Here is an 18,828-nt window from a genome sequence, read left to right as displayed (position 1 = left end):
ATAAAACCTAGTACTGGGGCACCAGAGGTAAAATGGCAGAACCTAGTGGTGTGACAGCCCAGAAAAATGGGACGATGGTGGCGAGATCAGGAAAAAGTTGGAAGTCTGTGGGTCAATGGGAAAAAACTCTTATGCCATTTTCTTTTTTTCTTTTCTTTTTTTAAGAATAATGAGTGAAATCCTTTTAAAAGTCATGTTTCCCAGTAATATTGTTACACTACTGTAACACGCACGCACACACACACACCAGTTGGGTGGCCCCTTACACATCACCAAAAATGAGGACAAAAGAGGATACAGATCTTTGATACTATCTGAAGGCACATCCTCTATATTAAAGGCTGTCCTGTCCAACCCCACTTTATAGACCATGAGAAGGGAGAGCAATGGCCTGCTGTAGCTAGAGATGCTGGAGAAATTTGAAATTAACTAAAATGAGCTCAGATTTCTAAGACTCTGACCTGTGGAAACTGCTGCAGAGTGACTGCCTCAGGCCGCGTGGAGTCCGTGGACTTTTGGATCTTTTTTTTTACTTTCCTGAAATGTATGCATATTTATTTGTAGGGAAATATGCAAGTTTCTGCTGAGACTGGTAAATATAGATGGGGAAAAGTTGAATGGAGTGGGGGACAATAACACGAAATGTTACATACTAAGCTAAGTTAAAAGGCCGCAGTGGCTTAGTGGTTAAGACGCTGAACTGCAGACCGGAAGGTCGGCAGGACAGCTGTTCGAGACCCGAGTGCTGCGTGACAGAGTGAGCTCCCGTCTTCAGTCCCAGCTCCTGCCAACCTAGCAGTTAGAAAGCAAGAAATGGCAAGTAGATAAATAGGCACCACTTCGGCAGGAAAGGTAACAGCGTTCCATGCACCTCGGTGTTCAGTCATGCTGGCCACATGACCATGGAAGCGTCTTCGGACAGCGCTGGCTCTTCGGCTTAGAAATGGAGATGAGCACCACACCCTAGAGTCAGACACGACTGGTTGGGGACACCTTTACTTTTTTTTTTTTTAAGCTAAATTATGTAAATTGTTGTGAACCCTCTTACAGAATTATTTGCGGATTTTTCTGCATAACAATAAAAAATTGAATCTGTGAATGGACGCTGTAACAAAAGGTGCCTGACAATCTGCAAAACACAGACAGAGCGGATGTTACACAGTCAGTACATCCCTAGCTATAGCCCATCTGCACCAGGACTGCAGACTGAGCAGGAAGACACAGATGCCCCATTATTCCTCACTATGATGAGACGTATTGCAATTCTATTTAAATAATAATTATATGTAAATGTGCACCTATAAATATAAATTACATAGGGACATGCTATACAGATGTGTCCTCTTTCCCTCTGTTTTGTGATATGTAGGTGACTAATCTAAGTATAAGCTCTATATCTATCTATCTATCTATCTATCTATCAATCATTTGTCTGTCTGTCCGTCCGTCCGTCTGTCAGTCTATCATATAGTAAAGTGGAAAATCCTTCAAATTTCAGCATAGAAAAAAACAGACCATAATAATCCAGTTTTTTGAAGTGAAATGATATAAATTTCCTATGGGAACAATATGGAAAGAAATGCTTTTGGTTGGAAACCTTTGTTGGAAAGCTTGGGTTCCTTCCTTCCTTCCTTTGACCATCCCCCCACTTCTTCTTTCTGCGCAGATTAGGACATGAGAAGTGACATCACTGCTCAATTTGCAACATCATCTGCAAGATTACTGTTGTGACGTCAATGGAAATATGAACTGTCCAGATCCTGATATGAACCTGGCTATTATTATGCATGCATGAACACAGAAAGACAGTGACTCATGGAAGGCCACCCAATGAAGCAATGGAAGAAGAAAAGGATGGAGTCTAGACTTCCTGACTCCTTGAGGGTAACCAGCAGAAAGACTAGGGAACACTCATCCTCCCACTGTGTTGTGGTGGCTTTAGCTATTAAGAAATCCTCCCTTCAGCAGTTTGCTTCCCTCTTCTCCCTTCAGCAGTTTTCTCTGTCCAAAGGTGTAGACAGCTGGCGGCCTTCAGCCTAATTTCATGTGGCCCTTGGCCTAATTTCAAAAGCACTCTGCAAGTTGAGACCTCAAGAGCTATGTAGCAACCTGCTGGGTGGTGGGGAGGAAGAGGGAGAGAAAGAGAGAGAGACAGAAACAGGGGTAGTAGGAGAGAGAGGGAAGGAGAGAGAGAGATGGAAGGAGAGAGAGAGATGGAGAGAGAGAAGGGGTAGCAAAGAGAGAGAGAAACAGGTGGCAGTAGTTGCAAGAGGGGGATGGCAGAGAGAGAGAGAGAGAGAGAGAGAGAGAAAGGCGGTGGTAAGGAAAGAGGGAAATGGGGTGGCACAGACAGGGAAAAGGGGATGGCAGAGAGAGAAAAACAGGTATGTCTGCAAAAGATAGAGGGATTGAAAAGGACATGGCAAAAAGGGGGTGCTCTAAAGCCTGCTGGGTGGTGGGAAGGAATAGAAAAAGAGAGAGAAAAAGAGGTGGCAAAGAGAGAAGAAAAAGGGGTGGCAAAGAGGGAGGGAAAAGGGGTAGGAAACACAGAGAAAAAAGGGGAAGGCAGAGAAAGAGAGAGAGAGAGAGAGAAAGGGAATGGTAAAAACAGAGGGGAAAGGGGGTGGCAAAGAAAGGGAAAAGGGGATGACAGATAGAGAGAGAGGGATTGCAGCAATAGAGAGACCAAAGGTGGTGGCAGAGAGAGAGAGAGAAAGGGGGTGGCCCCACTCACTTTTGGCTCTGGTCCTGCCCACCATGAGCTTCAAACCCGCCCACAGATGGCATGTGCCCCCATGACTAGTTACTCCTGAGGAAATACAACCCTTGATAGTAAAAAAAGGTTCTCTATCTCTGCTCTATAGTAAACATGCTCACGTCTTCCATAACGCTTTCCACATAAGTCCTATCTTCCATAGCCCGTCTCAGTCCCTTCAGAAACTTCTCTAGTTACTTTCCTTTAGAAAACAAAAGATGGATATTCAGCACACTCACCAAGAAAGAAAGAAGTTTTTTTTGTCCCACTCAAAGATTGGATGGAATTTAGGGGTCCTGAATAGAACATATCAACCCAGACTGAGGAATTTAAGAATTGCCTAACTGGATTGGTCCACCAGATGATCCACCTAGACTTAGCATAGTGTACATGCTCCCAGGTGTCCCTATTTATGAGAGGCAGAACTCCCTATTTTCTGGTATTTACTTCTTTTCTGGTACTTACTTTACAGGTAATAGGGAACTGACTTCTACCAGATCAGACTATTTGTCCAGCTGGCCCAGCATTGTCTCCTTGGGCTATAATTTCCCATTTGCTCCAAACCTGGAAACTATAGTTACCAGCTTCAGAAAAAGGTAGGACCTTAAAACAATGTCAAACGGTGTTTTACGATTCTGGCTTGTTCTAAAACTGGTAACCATAGTTTCCCAGTTCGGATGAAATGGGCACTGATGGTTAATTGAAGACCTCCACATTTGATTGAGGTACACTGTGAAGGGAGGAAAGAAGGGGCTGTGTGCATAGGGGAAAGGCCCCTTCATATCTCAGTTTATTAATCCCAAGCAGCATCTAAGACTACTGAAAATTCATATCCATTCAAAAAACTATTTTTCTTCCTACTCATTAATTCATATTAGAAGTTAAAACTCTCAGAGTCAGTTCTACATTCTGTTCTACAACCAGAAGATGGCTTCTGGAAGGATGACCCTCAATGATCCCAGATGCAATCCCATACCAACAAGGATTAAGCCCTACTGAAATCAATGGGACTTACTTCTGAGCAGACATGTCTAGGATTGCACTGTCATTCCTACAAAACCTTTGCACCTGTATGACTCCATAAATTGTTATTCTGAAAGCAATTAATGGATTCAAATTATGTTAGAATTTATGCTCCAGAGTTCAATCCAAAGTCCATGACCCCACAGTCCATAGAATCATAGAATAATAGAATAGTAGGGTTGGAAGGGGACTACAAGACCATCGAGTCCAACCCCCTGCTCAATGCAGGAATCCAAGTCAGAGCATCCCTGACAGGTGGCTATCCAGCCTCGTCTTGAAGGCCTCCAGTGTGGGAGAGCCACCACCTCCCTAGGTCATTGGTTCCATTGTCATATTGCTCTAACAGTCAGGAAGTTTTTCCTGATGTTCAGCCAGAATCTGGCTTCCTGGAACTTGAGCCCATTATTCCGTGTCCTGCACTCTGGGATGATCAAGAAGAGATCCTGGCCTTCCTGTCTGTGACAACCTTCCAAGTACTTGAAGGGTGCTATCCTATCTCCCCTCAGTCTTCTCTTCTCAAGGCTAAACATGCCCAGTTCTTTCAGTCTCTCCTCACAGGGCTTTGTTTCTAGTCCCCTGATCATCTTCGTTGTCCTCCTCTGAACCCTCTCCAGCTTGTCTGCACACTTAAAGTGTGGTGCCCAGAACTGGACACAGTACTCCAGATGAGGCCTAACCAGTGCTGAGTAGAGGGGAACTAGTACTTCCCGGGATTTGGAAGTGATGCTTCTATTAATGCAGCCCAAATAGCATTTGCCTTTTAGCATTTGTCATGGCCATCCAAACAGCAGCAGGTGCAGAAGTGAGCTCCATTTTATTCTTATAGTCAGGCTGGTGCTATGATTTACATAAGCTGAAAATGCAAAACTGCACATGCTCAGAGTGGTGTGCGCTTTTAAAAAAAAAAATCAGGGTTGGCCTGAAGCTTTGTTGTTGCTCCTGTTGTTGTTCTAACATACTGGGAATGTAGAAGCAATTTTAAAGCATGCAATGGCAATGGGAGGGGAGGGGACTGGAAAAGAGATGTTAATGGTGTGCTTCACAACAGAAATAATACACATGGCCATTTAAAGGGAGCCTCCAGAAAACCATTACATCCAGGGTCTAAAATGACCTAGTTGCACCACTTGCAGAGTTACTCCAAAATATTCTCTAGAGTTGCTGGTCTTTCTAGCCCAACAAACGCTCGGGAAACGGGAGATCTTGGAACAAAACTCTTTGCCTTCCCTTCCTTGCTCCAACCCCAGGTTCAGCTCCTTTCAGTTGTCTTACCCCTGATTATCACAGTGGGCAGCGGTAAGCACCCAATCCTTGTCTATCAGAACACCTCCACATTGAACATCCGGCCCATTTTTCCTGCTGTTGGAGAGGATGACCTGGAAGGGATGAGCATTCTTGGGGCACTCTTGGCCCCCGATAATCCGTGACTCATCCTGCGCAGACACTGGGGAGAAAAACCAGCCAGCATTAGAGAGACAGTTTCAACCACACCTTGAGTGTCAGCCACACCTAGCAAAGTCCCACCATCAAAACAGCAAGAAGCCTTTCCTCTAGGTCAGCATCAGTGCATGCTGCTAGGCTAGCTTGGGTGAATTTTAGGGCAGCACTCTTGTAAAGGGCAGCACTTCACTGTAGAAAGAATGGGACCTTCCCTTCTTCTCAGGACTATGCTTGCCTGGTGCTTAGAAGGAAGGGCGGAAGGCCAGCCTGCCTGCCTCCATTGTTGGGAGGGGAGAGGAGGGGAGAGGCCACATGTAGGATTAGAGATTCTAGCAGCCCCAACAGGCACAAATGAAGAGGGCAATGAGCAGAGGATACATGATACGTGAGCAGTAAGGAAGAGTTTCTGAGGCTCTGTGAGAAATATTGAGGGCTAGGATTGTAGGAATGGGTGAATCTGTCACTCTCTGGTGCACTCAGTTTTCTAAAATCTCATATTCTGAATGTGAAGAACTTTGCAAATTTTGGTAAATTTGTCTTTTTGAAAAAAATGAACTGAAATGAAATTTTCAACCATCTGCACTGGCCAAATTTAACAGGTACATCTATTCCCAGCATGGAGAGGACCATGCCATACAGCTGTTAAAGATGAGGAGCCTGCCAGGAAAAAGAGGAGGCAACCGAAATTAAGTACCAGCGTGATTGAATACATGGGGATTCAAACTCAGAGTTGTAAGAGCAAAACACTCCAAGGCCTTGATAGACGAAACTATCAGTTTTGGTTTCTCCCACATCTGAATTTTTTTAAATCTCAAGTTCTTTCCCCCCCAATCATGGAGAACTTTTGCAAATTTTCCTGAATTCTTATCAAAACCAAACTGAAACAAAATTCTTACCCATCCCCAGCTGGGAGTAGGCTGGGACCTTCTCTGAAGGGCACTGAGCTGTCACAGTGATGAGAATAGGGGTGTGATAGGACAGTAGTCTTCAGCCTTTTCAGAGCCAGGACCCACCTGTAGCCCACACATGCATTTGGGGGCGACAATTTATCTATTTTTTTTAACCACATACGTGTATGGCAGTGGTGCAACTGCTGCTGTGGTGGTTTGGGCCCCAATCCACCACTGGAAGACCAGTATGACAGCATACTTGTCCTATGATGTGATAAGCCACACAGCCAGGCAGGTGGGATGAAGAAGTGGTGTCAGACCCAGGAAATAGGGGAATGTGCATCTGTGTCACAACAAATGACAATATGAAATGAATGGGACCTATTCATTTAGTGTGTTATTTGTTACAAAATAAATGCAATAGAAATGAATGAGGTCCAAATGTATAAGATACTAGTGCTATGCTGAAATATGTCCTCCAGTTTCCCTCCCCCCTCCCCCACCAAAGAGGCTTCTATTTTTCTGCCTCATTCTCAGGGTGTTTAAGAATTTCTTTTGAATTTCTTTAGGTGTGTTTGAGCTTACCTTATCGGTGTGAGGTGGCCAAGGGTGCTGTGTGTGTGTTTTCTGTTATACATTTCTCCACTGCTCTGCAGCCTCCCAGGCTGCCTGCACTTTCTGATGTGAAAAATCCCCATGGCAGTGTCACCTCATTATGCCTTCCCCTGGGCTTTAATTGAAGCATGGGAAGTGGGGGGGAGGCGCAGAGAGCCAGAGAGACTGTTGTGTCCAGACAGTGTCCAGAAAGACAGGACACTCACACACAGCCCTCAGCCACCTTGGAACTAAAGTAAGTGTAAGAAAGCATCTCTCTATTGCTCTGCAGCCTCCCAGGCTGCCTGCACTTTCTGATGTGAAAAATCCCCATGGCATTATGCCTCATTATGCCTTCCCCTGGGCTTTAATTGGAGCATGGGAAGCTGGGGGGGGGGGGGGGCTGCAGAGAGCCAGAGATATTGTTGTGTCCAGAAAGTGTCCAGAAAGACACTCACACACAGCCCTCAGCCACCTTGGAACTAGCGCAAGAACCCCACACCCTACCCATGAGAATTTCACAGATTTTTAAATTCTTCTTTGAAAATTTTAAAGCAGTTTCTTTTCTATCAAATTCAATGAGTATGGTCACACAAAAAATAGAAGAAATTATTGTTTACCGCTAGCAGATGGAAGAGGTTGGCTTGAGGTTACAGGCATGGGGGGAGAGCGAGAGAGGAAAGGGAGATGAGCAGTACAAACACACCCTCCAGCTTCATTTCAAAGGCATTTTGTAGCCAATCTGTCCAACATTCTGATAAGTCGTCTCCCTAGTCAGTAGAACCCTCCAATCACAGTGGCAGAGGAGCGGGACTTGTGCATGCATAAAAGCGAGAGGTTGTGTTTTGCTCTTTGCCTGTGCAAGTTCTTTTCTCATTGGAGTCATAATGTTTGCAGGTTCCTTGGGGCTTTGTTTTTCTGCAAAAGCCAGTTCCAACATCCCAGTAAATTTATAGCTTCTTCAAGCATTTTATATCTATTCCACTCAGTGTTCTTCTTTCCTACCTTCTCCATTCCTTTCTGCTCAATTATTTTTAATTTTTAGTTCTATTTACATTTAGTTTAAAACCTAAACTTTAGGTAGCAGTTAAGCTGTGTGTCTGTATGCCGTTTTAATTGCATATAAAATGGAAACCATTTCCCCCCCATCTGTCTGAAATTTGGCTGATATGATCCTTTGAATGGGTAGCAGGAGGCCTAAATATTTCAAACCAGTTAGATAGAAAAGACCAAAGTTACAGCCATCAGAAGAGCAGCTGGGTCTCCCATTGACCTCAATGTCAAACAAAAATGAATGGGAATAACAAAAATGGACAGAACGCGCAATTCTAATGAATACAATCCTAAGGAAATGAATGAATGTTTTAACAGTCAAAATGAATGGAATAACAAAACGTTCCCCTCCCTTGCATCAGGGATTCTTAAATCAAGAGCCTTGGGAGTAATTAGTTTATTTCTTCAGCATGTCAACATACTTAATGATACCCTTGAAGCCAGTGGAGGCTGGTGGTCCTGATTTTGGTGGGGCTGTAAATCCATTCTGGGTTTCAGTCAGAACCAGCCAGAACTCTAAAGGAGCTATCCAAGCTGCTGGACCTATTTGGAGGATAGGGCTCAGAACCTTAGATAGCTCCTTCAGAGTTCTGGCTGGTTCTGACTGAAACCCAGAATGGATTCGCAGCCCCACTGAAACTGGAGCCACCAGCCTCCACTGCTTGAAGCTGAAAAGAAGTGGGGCAAGAGGGACAGACAAACACAAGCCTTATTCATGTGAAGGTACCTGGCTTGTTTGATTCTACAGCAGTTTGACTTTAGAAGCAGGTGACCGGAACTCCAAGGGCCTAGAAAGGGTTGCCACTTTGGCCATGCTCACCTTTGCTCCTTTCAGTGGCTAAAAGGAGCTCCCTAACCCCATCTAAACTCCTCATCACCCACTTCAGAAGAGAAAGAGAAATGGCCAAAGTCACACAAGCTGTTCTGCCCACATGTTACCCACAGCCTCTGTCCATCACCCAGGAAAGGTGATACACCATTCTGAGGCCTCAGCCACTCATGGACATGCTGGTAGCAGCAGGCAGAGAGAAGAAAGAGGCAGGAGAAGACTTGCCCCTCTTCTATGCTAGATCGGCCTGATGGCCAGTATAGTTGCTGACCACCAAATGTTTGTTTCCATTTTATTACACTGATATATCCTGCGCTTCCACCCAGAAGCTCAGGGTGGAATATACATGGGGCAAACCCCGTGTTTATCCTCATAGCAACTCTGTGAGGTAGGCTAGACTGAGGGTGTGTGACTGGCCCATTTTGTTTATATTATTATTATTATTATTAATGTACTTCTTAGCAATATTTATAATCACTTCTCATTTGAAACAAATCCCGAAGCGGTTTACAAAAGAATAAAAAAAACAAACAGAAAAGACCATACACACACACACACGAGATAATATCATGAGGTTGGCAGAAAAATACTAGTTCATGGCTGGGGGAAAGCCAAAGCAAAAAGATACGTTTTCAAATGCCAGTGTTAGCCTGACGTTCCTCAGATCATTCCACAGTGTGGGTGCCACTGCAAAGAAGGCCTGTCTCCATTTCACTGCCAGACAGAAATCCGTAGGCTGCGGCACGGAAAACAGGGCCTCCCCTGAAGACTGCAGTGGCCCGGGAGGTTGGTAGAAGGGGAGACGTTCCTTGTGGTAACCTGGTTCTGAGTTGTATAAGGCCTTCTATACTAATGTGAGCACCTTAAACCTAGCTTGGTAGAAGCCTGGTAGCAAGTGTAGCTGTTCTAGCATGGGTGTAACATGCGTGCAGTAAGTCACCCCAATCAGTAACCTAGGTGCTGCATCTTTTACTAGCTGCAGCTTCTGAACCAGCTTTAAGGGAAGCCCCATACAGAGTACATTACAGTAATCTAATCTTGAGGTTGTAGTTTAATACACCCCTTCCTTCATATATATTCCCTTGATGGCTTAGCATGCTAAATCCAAGGTCACCCAGTGTGTTTCATGGCTGATTAAAGATTCAAACCCAAGCCTCCCTGACCCAAGCCTAAGGATCTAACCATTCCACCACACTGTCTCCAAGCCTTTTCCAGGCTGAAATCGACATGACTTTGCCCCCCCCCCCCCGAGATATCAGCATGTTGAGGAACTTCGTCAATGCGTCAGTAGTACATGTCCAGTGCACAAGGTATCTGGAAAAATCCTTTGAGAAGGAAGATGGAACCCAAACCTGCAGTGTGGTTACTTGGGGACATACTGAGCCATTCACAAGAGTAATTAGGCATGGGTGTAATTGCACCACGATTCAGTCATGCACCAGCCATCTTGATCATGCCTTATGTCCCAGTTCAAAGATAGTTAAGAGCATAGGGAGCTGCTTTATTTTAGATCAGACTCTTTATTCACCCAGCTCAGCGTTGTCTCCTCTGACTGGCAGCAGATCTCTAGCATCTCAGGCAAAGAGGAAGAGGTGTTCCCATCAGCTGCTACCAGTGAAGGCTAGTGGCTTCTGTGTCAGTGAGTCAGTGAATCCATTCTGGGTTTCAGTTAGAACTCTAAAGGAGCTATCCAAAGTGCTGAACCTCTACCCTCAAAATGGGTTTAGCACCTTGGATAGCTCCTTTAGAGTTCTGATCAGTTCTGACCAAAACCCAGAGCGGATTCACCGCCCCACTGACACAGGAGCTGCCGGCCTCCCCTGGCTGCTAGCTGACGCTTTTAACTAGAAACACCAGCCATTGAACCTTGAACCTTCTGCATGCAAACCATATGCTCTGCCACCGAACGACGGCCCCTTCCCTCCAGTGCAGGTGGTCAGTTCCCCAAATGCACACCAAGGCAGCGCATTGTGGATGCCCATGATGCCCTACACAGTCATCCCTGCTCCCAAACATATCATTGCAGCCATATGCCCTGATGGGAATTCCCTACCTGTAAGTGCCAGCAGACACAGCACTGAATTCCGAAGCCTCGCGGCCCTGCAGGGAGTAGATGTCATCTGCAGGCGTCTGTCTCGTTGCTGGCAGTGCTGTTGGATCGAGAGCAGTTTATTGTCACTGAATTCGTCGCCCTTAAATCCCAGCGGGCCCCACCTTCCTTGTCTTTGTCTAGAAGCAGAAAGATCCAGTTATGTGGGTTCTGCACCCTCCCACACAGTCTGCTGCTGCTGCTGCCAGTGGTGGCTCTGATGTCAGTGGGGTGGTGAATCTGTTCCAGGTTTCAGTCGGAAGCAGTCAGAATTCTAAAGGAGCTATCCAAGGTGCCCCACTGACATTGGAGCCACCAGCCTCCACTGGCTGCTGCTTCGCCCCTGGGCCACACAAATGAGGAAGAGGGAAGCTCTCTGCTGTGGTTCTCAGTCCTGGGATGTTCCTTTCTAGAGCAGCCCAAGCTGTCTTCCGATGGAGACTGAGACTAAAGTTATTGCCCCATGTTCCCAAATGGTGAGCCACGTCCAGGAAGTTCTGTGTCCCCTGAGTTTGCAGCTGTCTTGGTTTCGGTACATGAGAACATAAACATCACCATGTAAACACAGCCCAGTCTACAATCCAGTTGAGCTGAGGTGCTTATGTTTAATCCGATTTCATTGGCTGGAATCCAAGAACCTTAACTGAGTTGCCGGTCTGAGCACTTTGGTTTATTTAATCAGGGCCCCCAAATCTTTTTGTGTTGGTGGGCACATCTGGAATTTTGAAAGAGTGTCATGGGTGTCTTCACAAAATGGCTGCCATATGGAGGGGGGAAACTTGCCCACTCATAAAATGGCTGCCATGGTGGCCATGAGTGGTCACAAAACACTCATTTCTGAGAAATCAAACTGGCAAGACTAAAACAAAAGAACTTGCCCAAAAATCTAAGTACAAGGCAGAGGTACAAGTCTGAGCTCCAAAACCACTTATGAACCCAAATACACTTGGCGCTGGTGGGCAGCACTAACCTTTGCAGCATGCCCTCCTCCCAGTTAAATTTTTTAAATTTAAAAAAATCTTAAGAAATAAAGTAAATACCAGGAAGGTGCCAAGAGGGGTGCCCCCAGCTACACTGGGCTTGTTGGAAATCCCAAAATTACTATGTGTGTTGTGTGTGTGTGTCCATGCATGCATCTGTATTGGGGAGAAAGAGGGAGAGGGCCTTTATAGACCACCCCCATAGCTTTCCTGTTCCTGCCGCTAAAGTAGTACCCAGCCCCAATGGGGTGCTGTGTTAGGAGTGCTATATATCCCTCCTAACTTAATGAGAAGAAATGGGACTCTTCTTTCTGTCAGGATCTAGTTGGGGCTTCTTTCCTACTAAGGAGACATCGATTTTCTGGTCGGTAGTGGGTTGGATTAGATGACCTCTGAGATCCCTTCCCACTCTGTGATTTTATGTACTCCACCACTAAAAAGAAGGAGCAAACAGCATTTGAAATAGAAAAGATCCTCCTCTGAATTCTGTTTCTGTATTTTGAAGCAGAAGCAGCATTCAAAATAGTACCATGTAATAGGTGCCCTTGACAAGATCTCAAACACATTCCACCCGGTAACACTAAGAGAGTTGCAAATCCCCGAGCAATAAGATAAAATAAAACAAACACTGGTTTGCTGCAGCTGAATTACAGGTTGCTGTGCTGGAAATCTGCAATCACCAATACAACGGAAGTGCTTGTCGAGCCAGCTGAGTGACAGGTGATCAGTCCAGATGGGAATACAACAACAGCATCAGGAGGAAAGACCACAGGGAAAGAAGAGAGGGGAAAGCCATTAACTAGAGAAAGTGAATCCCTGGGTGATGGGTGAGGGGCTCATGGAGTCAACCTTATAAGCACTGAAATGCTATGGGGTAGATTCAGAGCAGAGAAGAGGATTACATTCCAGATATGTAATTTGAAGTTGCGCTAAAGGGATATGTCAATATTTTGGAAGAAATCTGCAAAGGAAACATTAACTTCATCTTTGTTATCAGAAATGCATTTCCATATATGTAGCAGTTCCAATGATACAAATAAGGGGTGGGGCGGGGAGGAGTTCAAATAAAAGACATTTGAAACAAGTCCTGTATTATCTCCAGCTACCCGCTTTCTCCTTTTCTGGATGCATTATCCTCTTTTAATTTTAAGGGGGAAAGCAAGTTTTTTTTTAATCAATTCAATTAATCCAGGCACTGATTCATTTCTCACAGTGCAATGACATTTAAGCATTTCTTTAACCATTTTTTAAATGAGAACATCCCTTTCTCAAACAGTAGTAGTCTCTCCAAATATTAGGAAAGGCATTGTTTTAGTATTTGTTTACTTATTACATTTCTAGACTGCCCTGTAGCTGAAGCTCTCTGGGTGGTTTGCAAAACAGAGCTGAAGTAGGATGGCGGTAGTGGTGGTGGAAATCCAGGAGAGAAAACGTCATTCTTTTGACATGAAGTTGCTATTCTGTAGGAAAGTGGTGGCAGAAGGTCAGTTGGGATCCACTGGTAGATCTCTGGGTGATTTGCAGTAGATCAGCAAGGATTTCTGAGTCCTAACTGTTGGACAATAGCAGAAACAGTGGAGACTGGTGGCTCCGATGTCAGCGGGGCAGTGAATCCGCTCTGGGTTTAGTCAGAACCAGTCAGAACTCTAAAAGAGCTATCCAAGGTGCAAAGCAGAATTCTAACCCCTTTAGAGTTCTGACTGCTTCTGACTGAAATCCGGAGTGGGATTCACTGCCCCACTGACATTGGAGCCACCAGCCTTCACTGAGTAGAAACAAAATGAATTCCCCCTGCCTCCCCCCCCCCCCGCTTGCTCTCAATGACGCTGCTGAAAATTAGAAAGCTTGCTGTGACCAGGAATGGGTTTTTGTGAGAAAGGACTGTATGCTCCATTCAGTTCTGGTACTCAAAAGAAATTCCTTGGGTCAGAATTCTTTAATTCTTTGTGGATGTCTTTTGCACTGGGCTCCAGTTGGTGGATCTCAGGGTTTTAGTAAAAACAAAAGCAAAAAAGCAGGTCCCACATTGTAAGCCTGAAGCCTGTCCACCCCTGCTGTGGGGATTGCCTAACCGAACCCTAAAATCCACTTCTGTATAAAACATTCCTGGCGAGTATACATGTAGCAAGGTCAGGGCAGACATACAAATGTTTTCACTGCAGTTCCAGACATGCCTACTCAGAAGTAAACCTCACTGCATTCAATGGGGCTTACTCACAGGTAAATGTGTGCATAGGACTGCAGCCTTTTATCATTTCCAAGAGGCACTTTCCTGGCTTGGGAAATCGTCAGCGGAAGCTGGTGGTTCCTATTTCAGTGGGGCAGTAGGTTTCAGCCAGAACTAGTCTGAACTCTAAAGGAGCTATCCAAAGTGCTGAATCTGATCCCCAAAATGGGTTCAGTGCCTTGCATAGCTCCTTTAGAGTTCTGACTGAAATCCAGAGCGGATTTACTGCCCCACTGAAATAGGCACCCCCAGCCTCCACTGGAAGCCATCTTACATGGGGCCTTGAACAGGGCCCAGCAGGCCACAGCATCTCCGTTCTTCTTCTTCTGCCTTCAGGCTTTCCTTCAGCTTGTTAAAACCTCCCTCCCCCACTCTGCTCACCCCAAACCATAATCACCTGTGGTTCCTGGGAGGGGAAGAAGCGTTTCAGCCACAGAGTGTCCAGTAAGAGCAGATTTCCAAGGCTGTCTGCGGTCGCCGCTGTCGCTGTCTGGGCTGTGAGTCAACTAAGGCTTTATCTGCCCATCTTCACTTGATCAATCGCCCGGGTGTTTATCCATCGCACATGTCTAGGCAAGGAGGGAAACTCCCTCTGCCTTCTCACCCTGTGCAGCCTCCACAGCAGACCTGTTCCTTCCCTTTTGTGTGCCAGTATCTCCAAAGGACCCACAACTGTCATCCTGCTGCGGGCATGTGTGGGCATGTGTTCTTTTTCTGACCCTTCCAAGCCCACTCTGTTGCTTGAATTCCATCCTCACCTGCCATTTTGCCTTTCTCTGTGCTGAGAGAGGCATGGAGTTCCATGCCTCTGTCGGCACAGAGAAAGGGACTCTGCTGGGAAGAGCAGCCACGTTTCCCAGCACCGTCCAGGTTCCTGGCTTCTCGCATCACCTCCATAAGGGTGGCACATGCTGCAGGACTAGACTCGGCCTCTGACCAAAGCCATGGCCGGAACATCTCTAGCTGCTGCTTCTGCTGGGCACTAGCCGCACACCTTTCCCCTTTGGAGATGATGTGAGGTGGGCAACATTCCCCAGGTGAAGTGCTGGCTGGAACTTCTCCAGCCACTGCTTCAGCTGGGGAACAGCTTCACCCACACTTCCCCTTCCTCCGTTGGGGATGCTGCAGTTCAGGCAAGGCACTTAGCCGGCTGCTCCCACTCCCATTCACAGATGACAAACAGCATTCCTCTCTCTGCCTCCTTCCCAAGCCCCCGGTAGCTTCCAGGCCAGGGCTGGCCCTACCATTAGCCAGAGTGAAGCAGTCTCCTCAGGCGGCAGATGCAGGGAGGCAGCAGCAAGGTGTTGGAGGAGAGAGCTATGGGCTAAGTTACCCTGCAGCCTTCAGGGGCAGTGGAGGATACTGCTCTGGAAAGTATCCTCAGTGTTGAAGACAGATCCATCTGTCAATCCAGTTGGCTTTTGTACATGAAATGGGGGGGGCACCATCTTGTCCTTTGTCTCAGGCAGCAAAAAGTCTTGGGCTGCCATTGCTCAGGCCAGGGGGTGGGGCTTGCAGAAGGAAGTAGGTGGGACCTACAGAGAGAGCCTAAGCCTCTGCAGACTACGCGGGGACTCTCTGCAGGCCTGATTAGGCTCAGGGGCCAAAGGTTCCCCACAAATGCTCTGTCTGAAAGCTCCCTCTATTTGAAGGGCTCTCTAGTTTGGTCTTTCAGATTCTGCCGCAGTCTGAAAATTCACTGAAAATTAGTTGCAGTTGGGTATTTTATAAATCTCATTTAATAAGATAACTGGGAGTAATTCATATGCCACCCCCCAAAAAAATAGACTTGAAGATTTCTTTTCAGGGTCAACATATCACAAGGACAATTCTCAGAAAGATCCTAGGATATCTGTGAAGTAGACATTTTACTTCCATCAGCTTTGGGCCTGTAAATCCTACCAGCAGCACTGGTTCCCACTGTCCTGGCGATCAATGTGATATAGTGGTGAGAGTGCTGGACTGGGAGTCAGGAGATCCGGGTTCTAGTCCCCACTCAGCCATGGAAGCTCACTGGGTGACTTTGGGCCAGTCACAGACTCTCAGCCCAACCTCACAGGGTTGTTGCTGTGAGGATAAAATGGAGGAGGAGGATTATGTACGCTGCCTTGGGTTTCTTAAGGAGGGGGAAAAAGGCTCCTTAAATGTAATAAATAAATGAATAATCAATGTCCCTGATTTTAGAGCTGTGCCAGATATCTCTTCCACATCATCATCATTTACATCTCTATATTGCCCAATAGCCGGAGCTCTCTGGGCAGTTTAGAAAGATTAAAAACATTAAAAACACAATATACAGAGATTAAAAACCATTTACATAAAAAACACATGAACAGACAATATACACAAAATAAACATATATCTAAAACAACTTCAAACAAACAATCTCAAAAACAAACAACCATAACCATAAGACATTCCAGGATCGATTAAAGACTTATCATATACTGTCGAATGCCTGGGAGAAGAGAAAGGTCTTAACCTGGCACCGAAAAGATAACAATGTTGGCACCAGGCAGGCCTCGTTGGGGAGATCATTCCATAATTTGGGGGCCACCATGTTTTTCATGTTTTTCAACCATTGTCTCATTCAATTGGATAGAAAAGAAATTGCTTTTGAAAACAAATTCAAAAGAGAAGAATGTTTTGGAGAAATTCTCGTAGGCTGGGTTCAGGGTTCTTGTGTTTACCTTCCTTATGTGGTGGCCAAGGAGTGTGTAAGAGTGGCCTGTCTTTCCTTGTACAATAATATCTCTGGCAGACAGTAGCCTTGCTTTAATTAAAGCCCAAGGGAAGACATTATGAAGTAATTCCTCTCATAGAGTTTTTTTTTTTTCAGATCAGGAAGTGCAGACACCCTGGGAGGCTGCAGAGCAGTGGAGAGATGTTAACAGAAAGAAGATGAACCCACACAGCATCCTTGGCCACTTCACAGTGAATAGGTAAGCTCAAAAACACCACCCAAATAAATTCAAAATAAATTAGAAAATGCCCTGCGAATGAAGCAGAACAATGGAATCCTCTTTCCTGGGGGAAGGAAAATTTCAAGAAACTGATGGACAGAGTTTTGTATAGCAATACTTCTATCTGTTCCCTGGAGCTAGTCACAACACTGCCACCCTCACACCTGTATTGTGGAGGATGCAAAATGGGGGCTAGGCTGCCAACACAGCTGATGCTGTTGCCACTTACAGTGGCTGCAAGGGTGAAAAAGCCCTTAGGAAAAAAAGAAAGAAGCTGTGCTACAACTTCAGCCAACGGTGAGCTCTAGCTGTGAGAAACTATTGCAGAATTTCTCCTCCTCCTGGAGAAATTTGGTGGAATGGTCTCCCCAGTTTCTCAGCCCACAAATAAAGTGAAGAATTTCGAAAGGCTGTTCAGCATAACTCTGGTTTAATGATAAAGATCTGTAGGAAGGGACAGCAGGAGGGGCTTGAAGTTGCTCATCTCCAGTTCAAGCCTGGACAGGAGGTACAGCAACCACTGGGTCACAGAACTTCTTCACACACAGGGCCTATATTGTGCAATCAAGATTGGTTGCTCATGGAATTTTGCAGGTCCTTTACACAACATCGTCCTCCAGGGCCCCTCCCGCAGTTTATGACCTTTATCCCACTTTTTAAAAGATCGGAGATAATGTGATAAGGGATGTTAATCCGATCTGTTGGCTGTGTGTAATGATGGCATGGCACTATAATCACAGCGCCATCTAGTGCCTGTAAAATGACACATGTAGAAACATATAGAATGTGCCAAGAAAGGAAGTCCTCAATTCAAAGCACATGTCCGCCCATGTAAAGGAGCCGATCTTAATCCCACAAAGAATCCAGAAGCAGAAAGCTCTGGTAAGGATGCGGGATTTTAGCCTCATGTGATGAACCCCACAGTCTTACTTGTTATGGTGAGATGTATTGTATTTCTATTTAAATTATAGCCATTATTTCTCAGGGCACAATCCTATGCATGTTTAGACAGAGAAGAGGCCTACAACTCCCAGCATTGCAGGCTGGGGCATGTTGGGAGTTGTAGGCCTTTTCTCTGTCTAAATATGCATAGGATTGTGCCCTAAATTTGCATCTATATCTATCAATTAGCACATGCAGAGTTTTATCCAAATCTCTGTCCTCATTTTCTCTTCTTTTTTTTGGCAATGTGTAAGGGGCCACCCTGTGTCTGCAAGGGAATGGAGCCCTTTCCCCTGAATGAACCGTGCAGCCCATTTGTAACTGAGAGCAATGCACATTTGCCATGTGGTCATATCAATGATGCGTGGGTTCTATGTGGGTTGCGGAAATCTATCTCTGTAACTCTGCCACAAAGCCTGCAAGGTAAGCCAGTATTCTGATCGTCATCTCCATGTTAGTAAATATAGCTTGCATTCTCCTAGTACCAGTAGCTTAGTGGCAAATTCAGAAGTGCAGGTCCCTTCATGACAGTCACAGCCATGTCCCCTCAGAGCCATGCCCCCTTCAAGATTATACAACCTTGTAAGATATACAGCCTTCAACTGGGATCCAAAAGCAGTGCAGCTGAGAGTAAGGCAGTGGTATTTCAACTGGACATCTGAGAAAAAATGCAGGGGTGTTAAAAACGTCTTCACTCACTCACTCACTCACTCACTCACACAGAAACATTTTAGGTTTTCAAAATATGATCCTCTATGGAAGCTTCACCCTCTCAACTCAGCCCTCATGGACAGATCCCTTCTCATTTAAACAGCCTCCTTGCACACTCCCTTAGCGCCCCAACATTACCCATTAGCCTTCCCTAAGCTCCTTCATTATATCTCCCCCCTCCAACAAAAACATTCACACATCCAGCTGGATTGAACTACACACACACAGTGGTGTAGAGGCAAATTTGGAAATGCTCATTGTGACAGTTTCCAAGGGCAGCCCAAAAATGTCAGGCAGCTGTGTCAATCCATATCAACAGTCCAGTTCTAGGA

At 45.6% G+C, this 18,828-nt stretch overlaps 1 protein-coding gene across 2 annotated transcripts in view; it reads right to left on the bottom strand.

Moving 5' to 3' along the window:
* Positions 1-14,581, bottom strand: part of LOC146337943 (kallikrein-14-like) — a 29,480-nt gene extending 14,899 nt beyond the window's left edge. Inside the window, exons 1-4 of one of the 2 annotated variants that reach the window (XM_084814390.1) lie at positions 14,278-14,527; positions 12,281-12,362; positions 10,638-10,734; positions 5,051-5,222 (exon numbers count right to left, since the gene is read on the bottom strand). In XM_084814390.1, the coding sequence (XP_084670516.1) occupies positions 5,051-5,222; positions 10,638-10,704 (239 nt within the window). In that variant the 5' untranslated portion in view covers positions 10,705-10,734; positions 12,281-12,362; positions 14,278-14,527. Of the gene's footprint in view, positions 1-5,050; positions 5,223-10,637; positions 10,735-12,280; positions 12,363-14,277 lie in introns of both variants that reach the window. The other variant, XM_084814389.1, reaches the window with a different exon arrangement.
* Positions 14,582-18,828: the final 4,247 nt, after the last annotated feature.

The sequence above is a fragment of the Heloderma suspectum genome, chromosome 10, assembly GCF_057233095.1.
Source record: "Heloderma suspectum isolate Gila_16-S chromosome 10, 16-S_ref, whole genome shotgun sequence".
Classification (NCBI taxonomy): Eukaryota; Metazoa; Chordata; class Lepidosauria; order Squamata; family Helodermatidae; genus Heloderma; species Heloderma suspectum.
The sequence above is the reverse complement of the archived record's forward strand: the minus strand, read 5'-3'. Positions and strand labels throughout refer to the sequence as shown.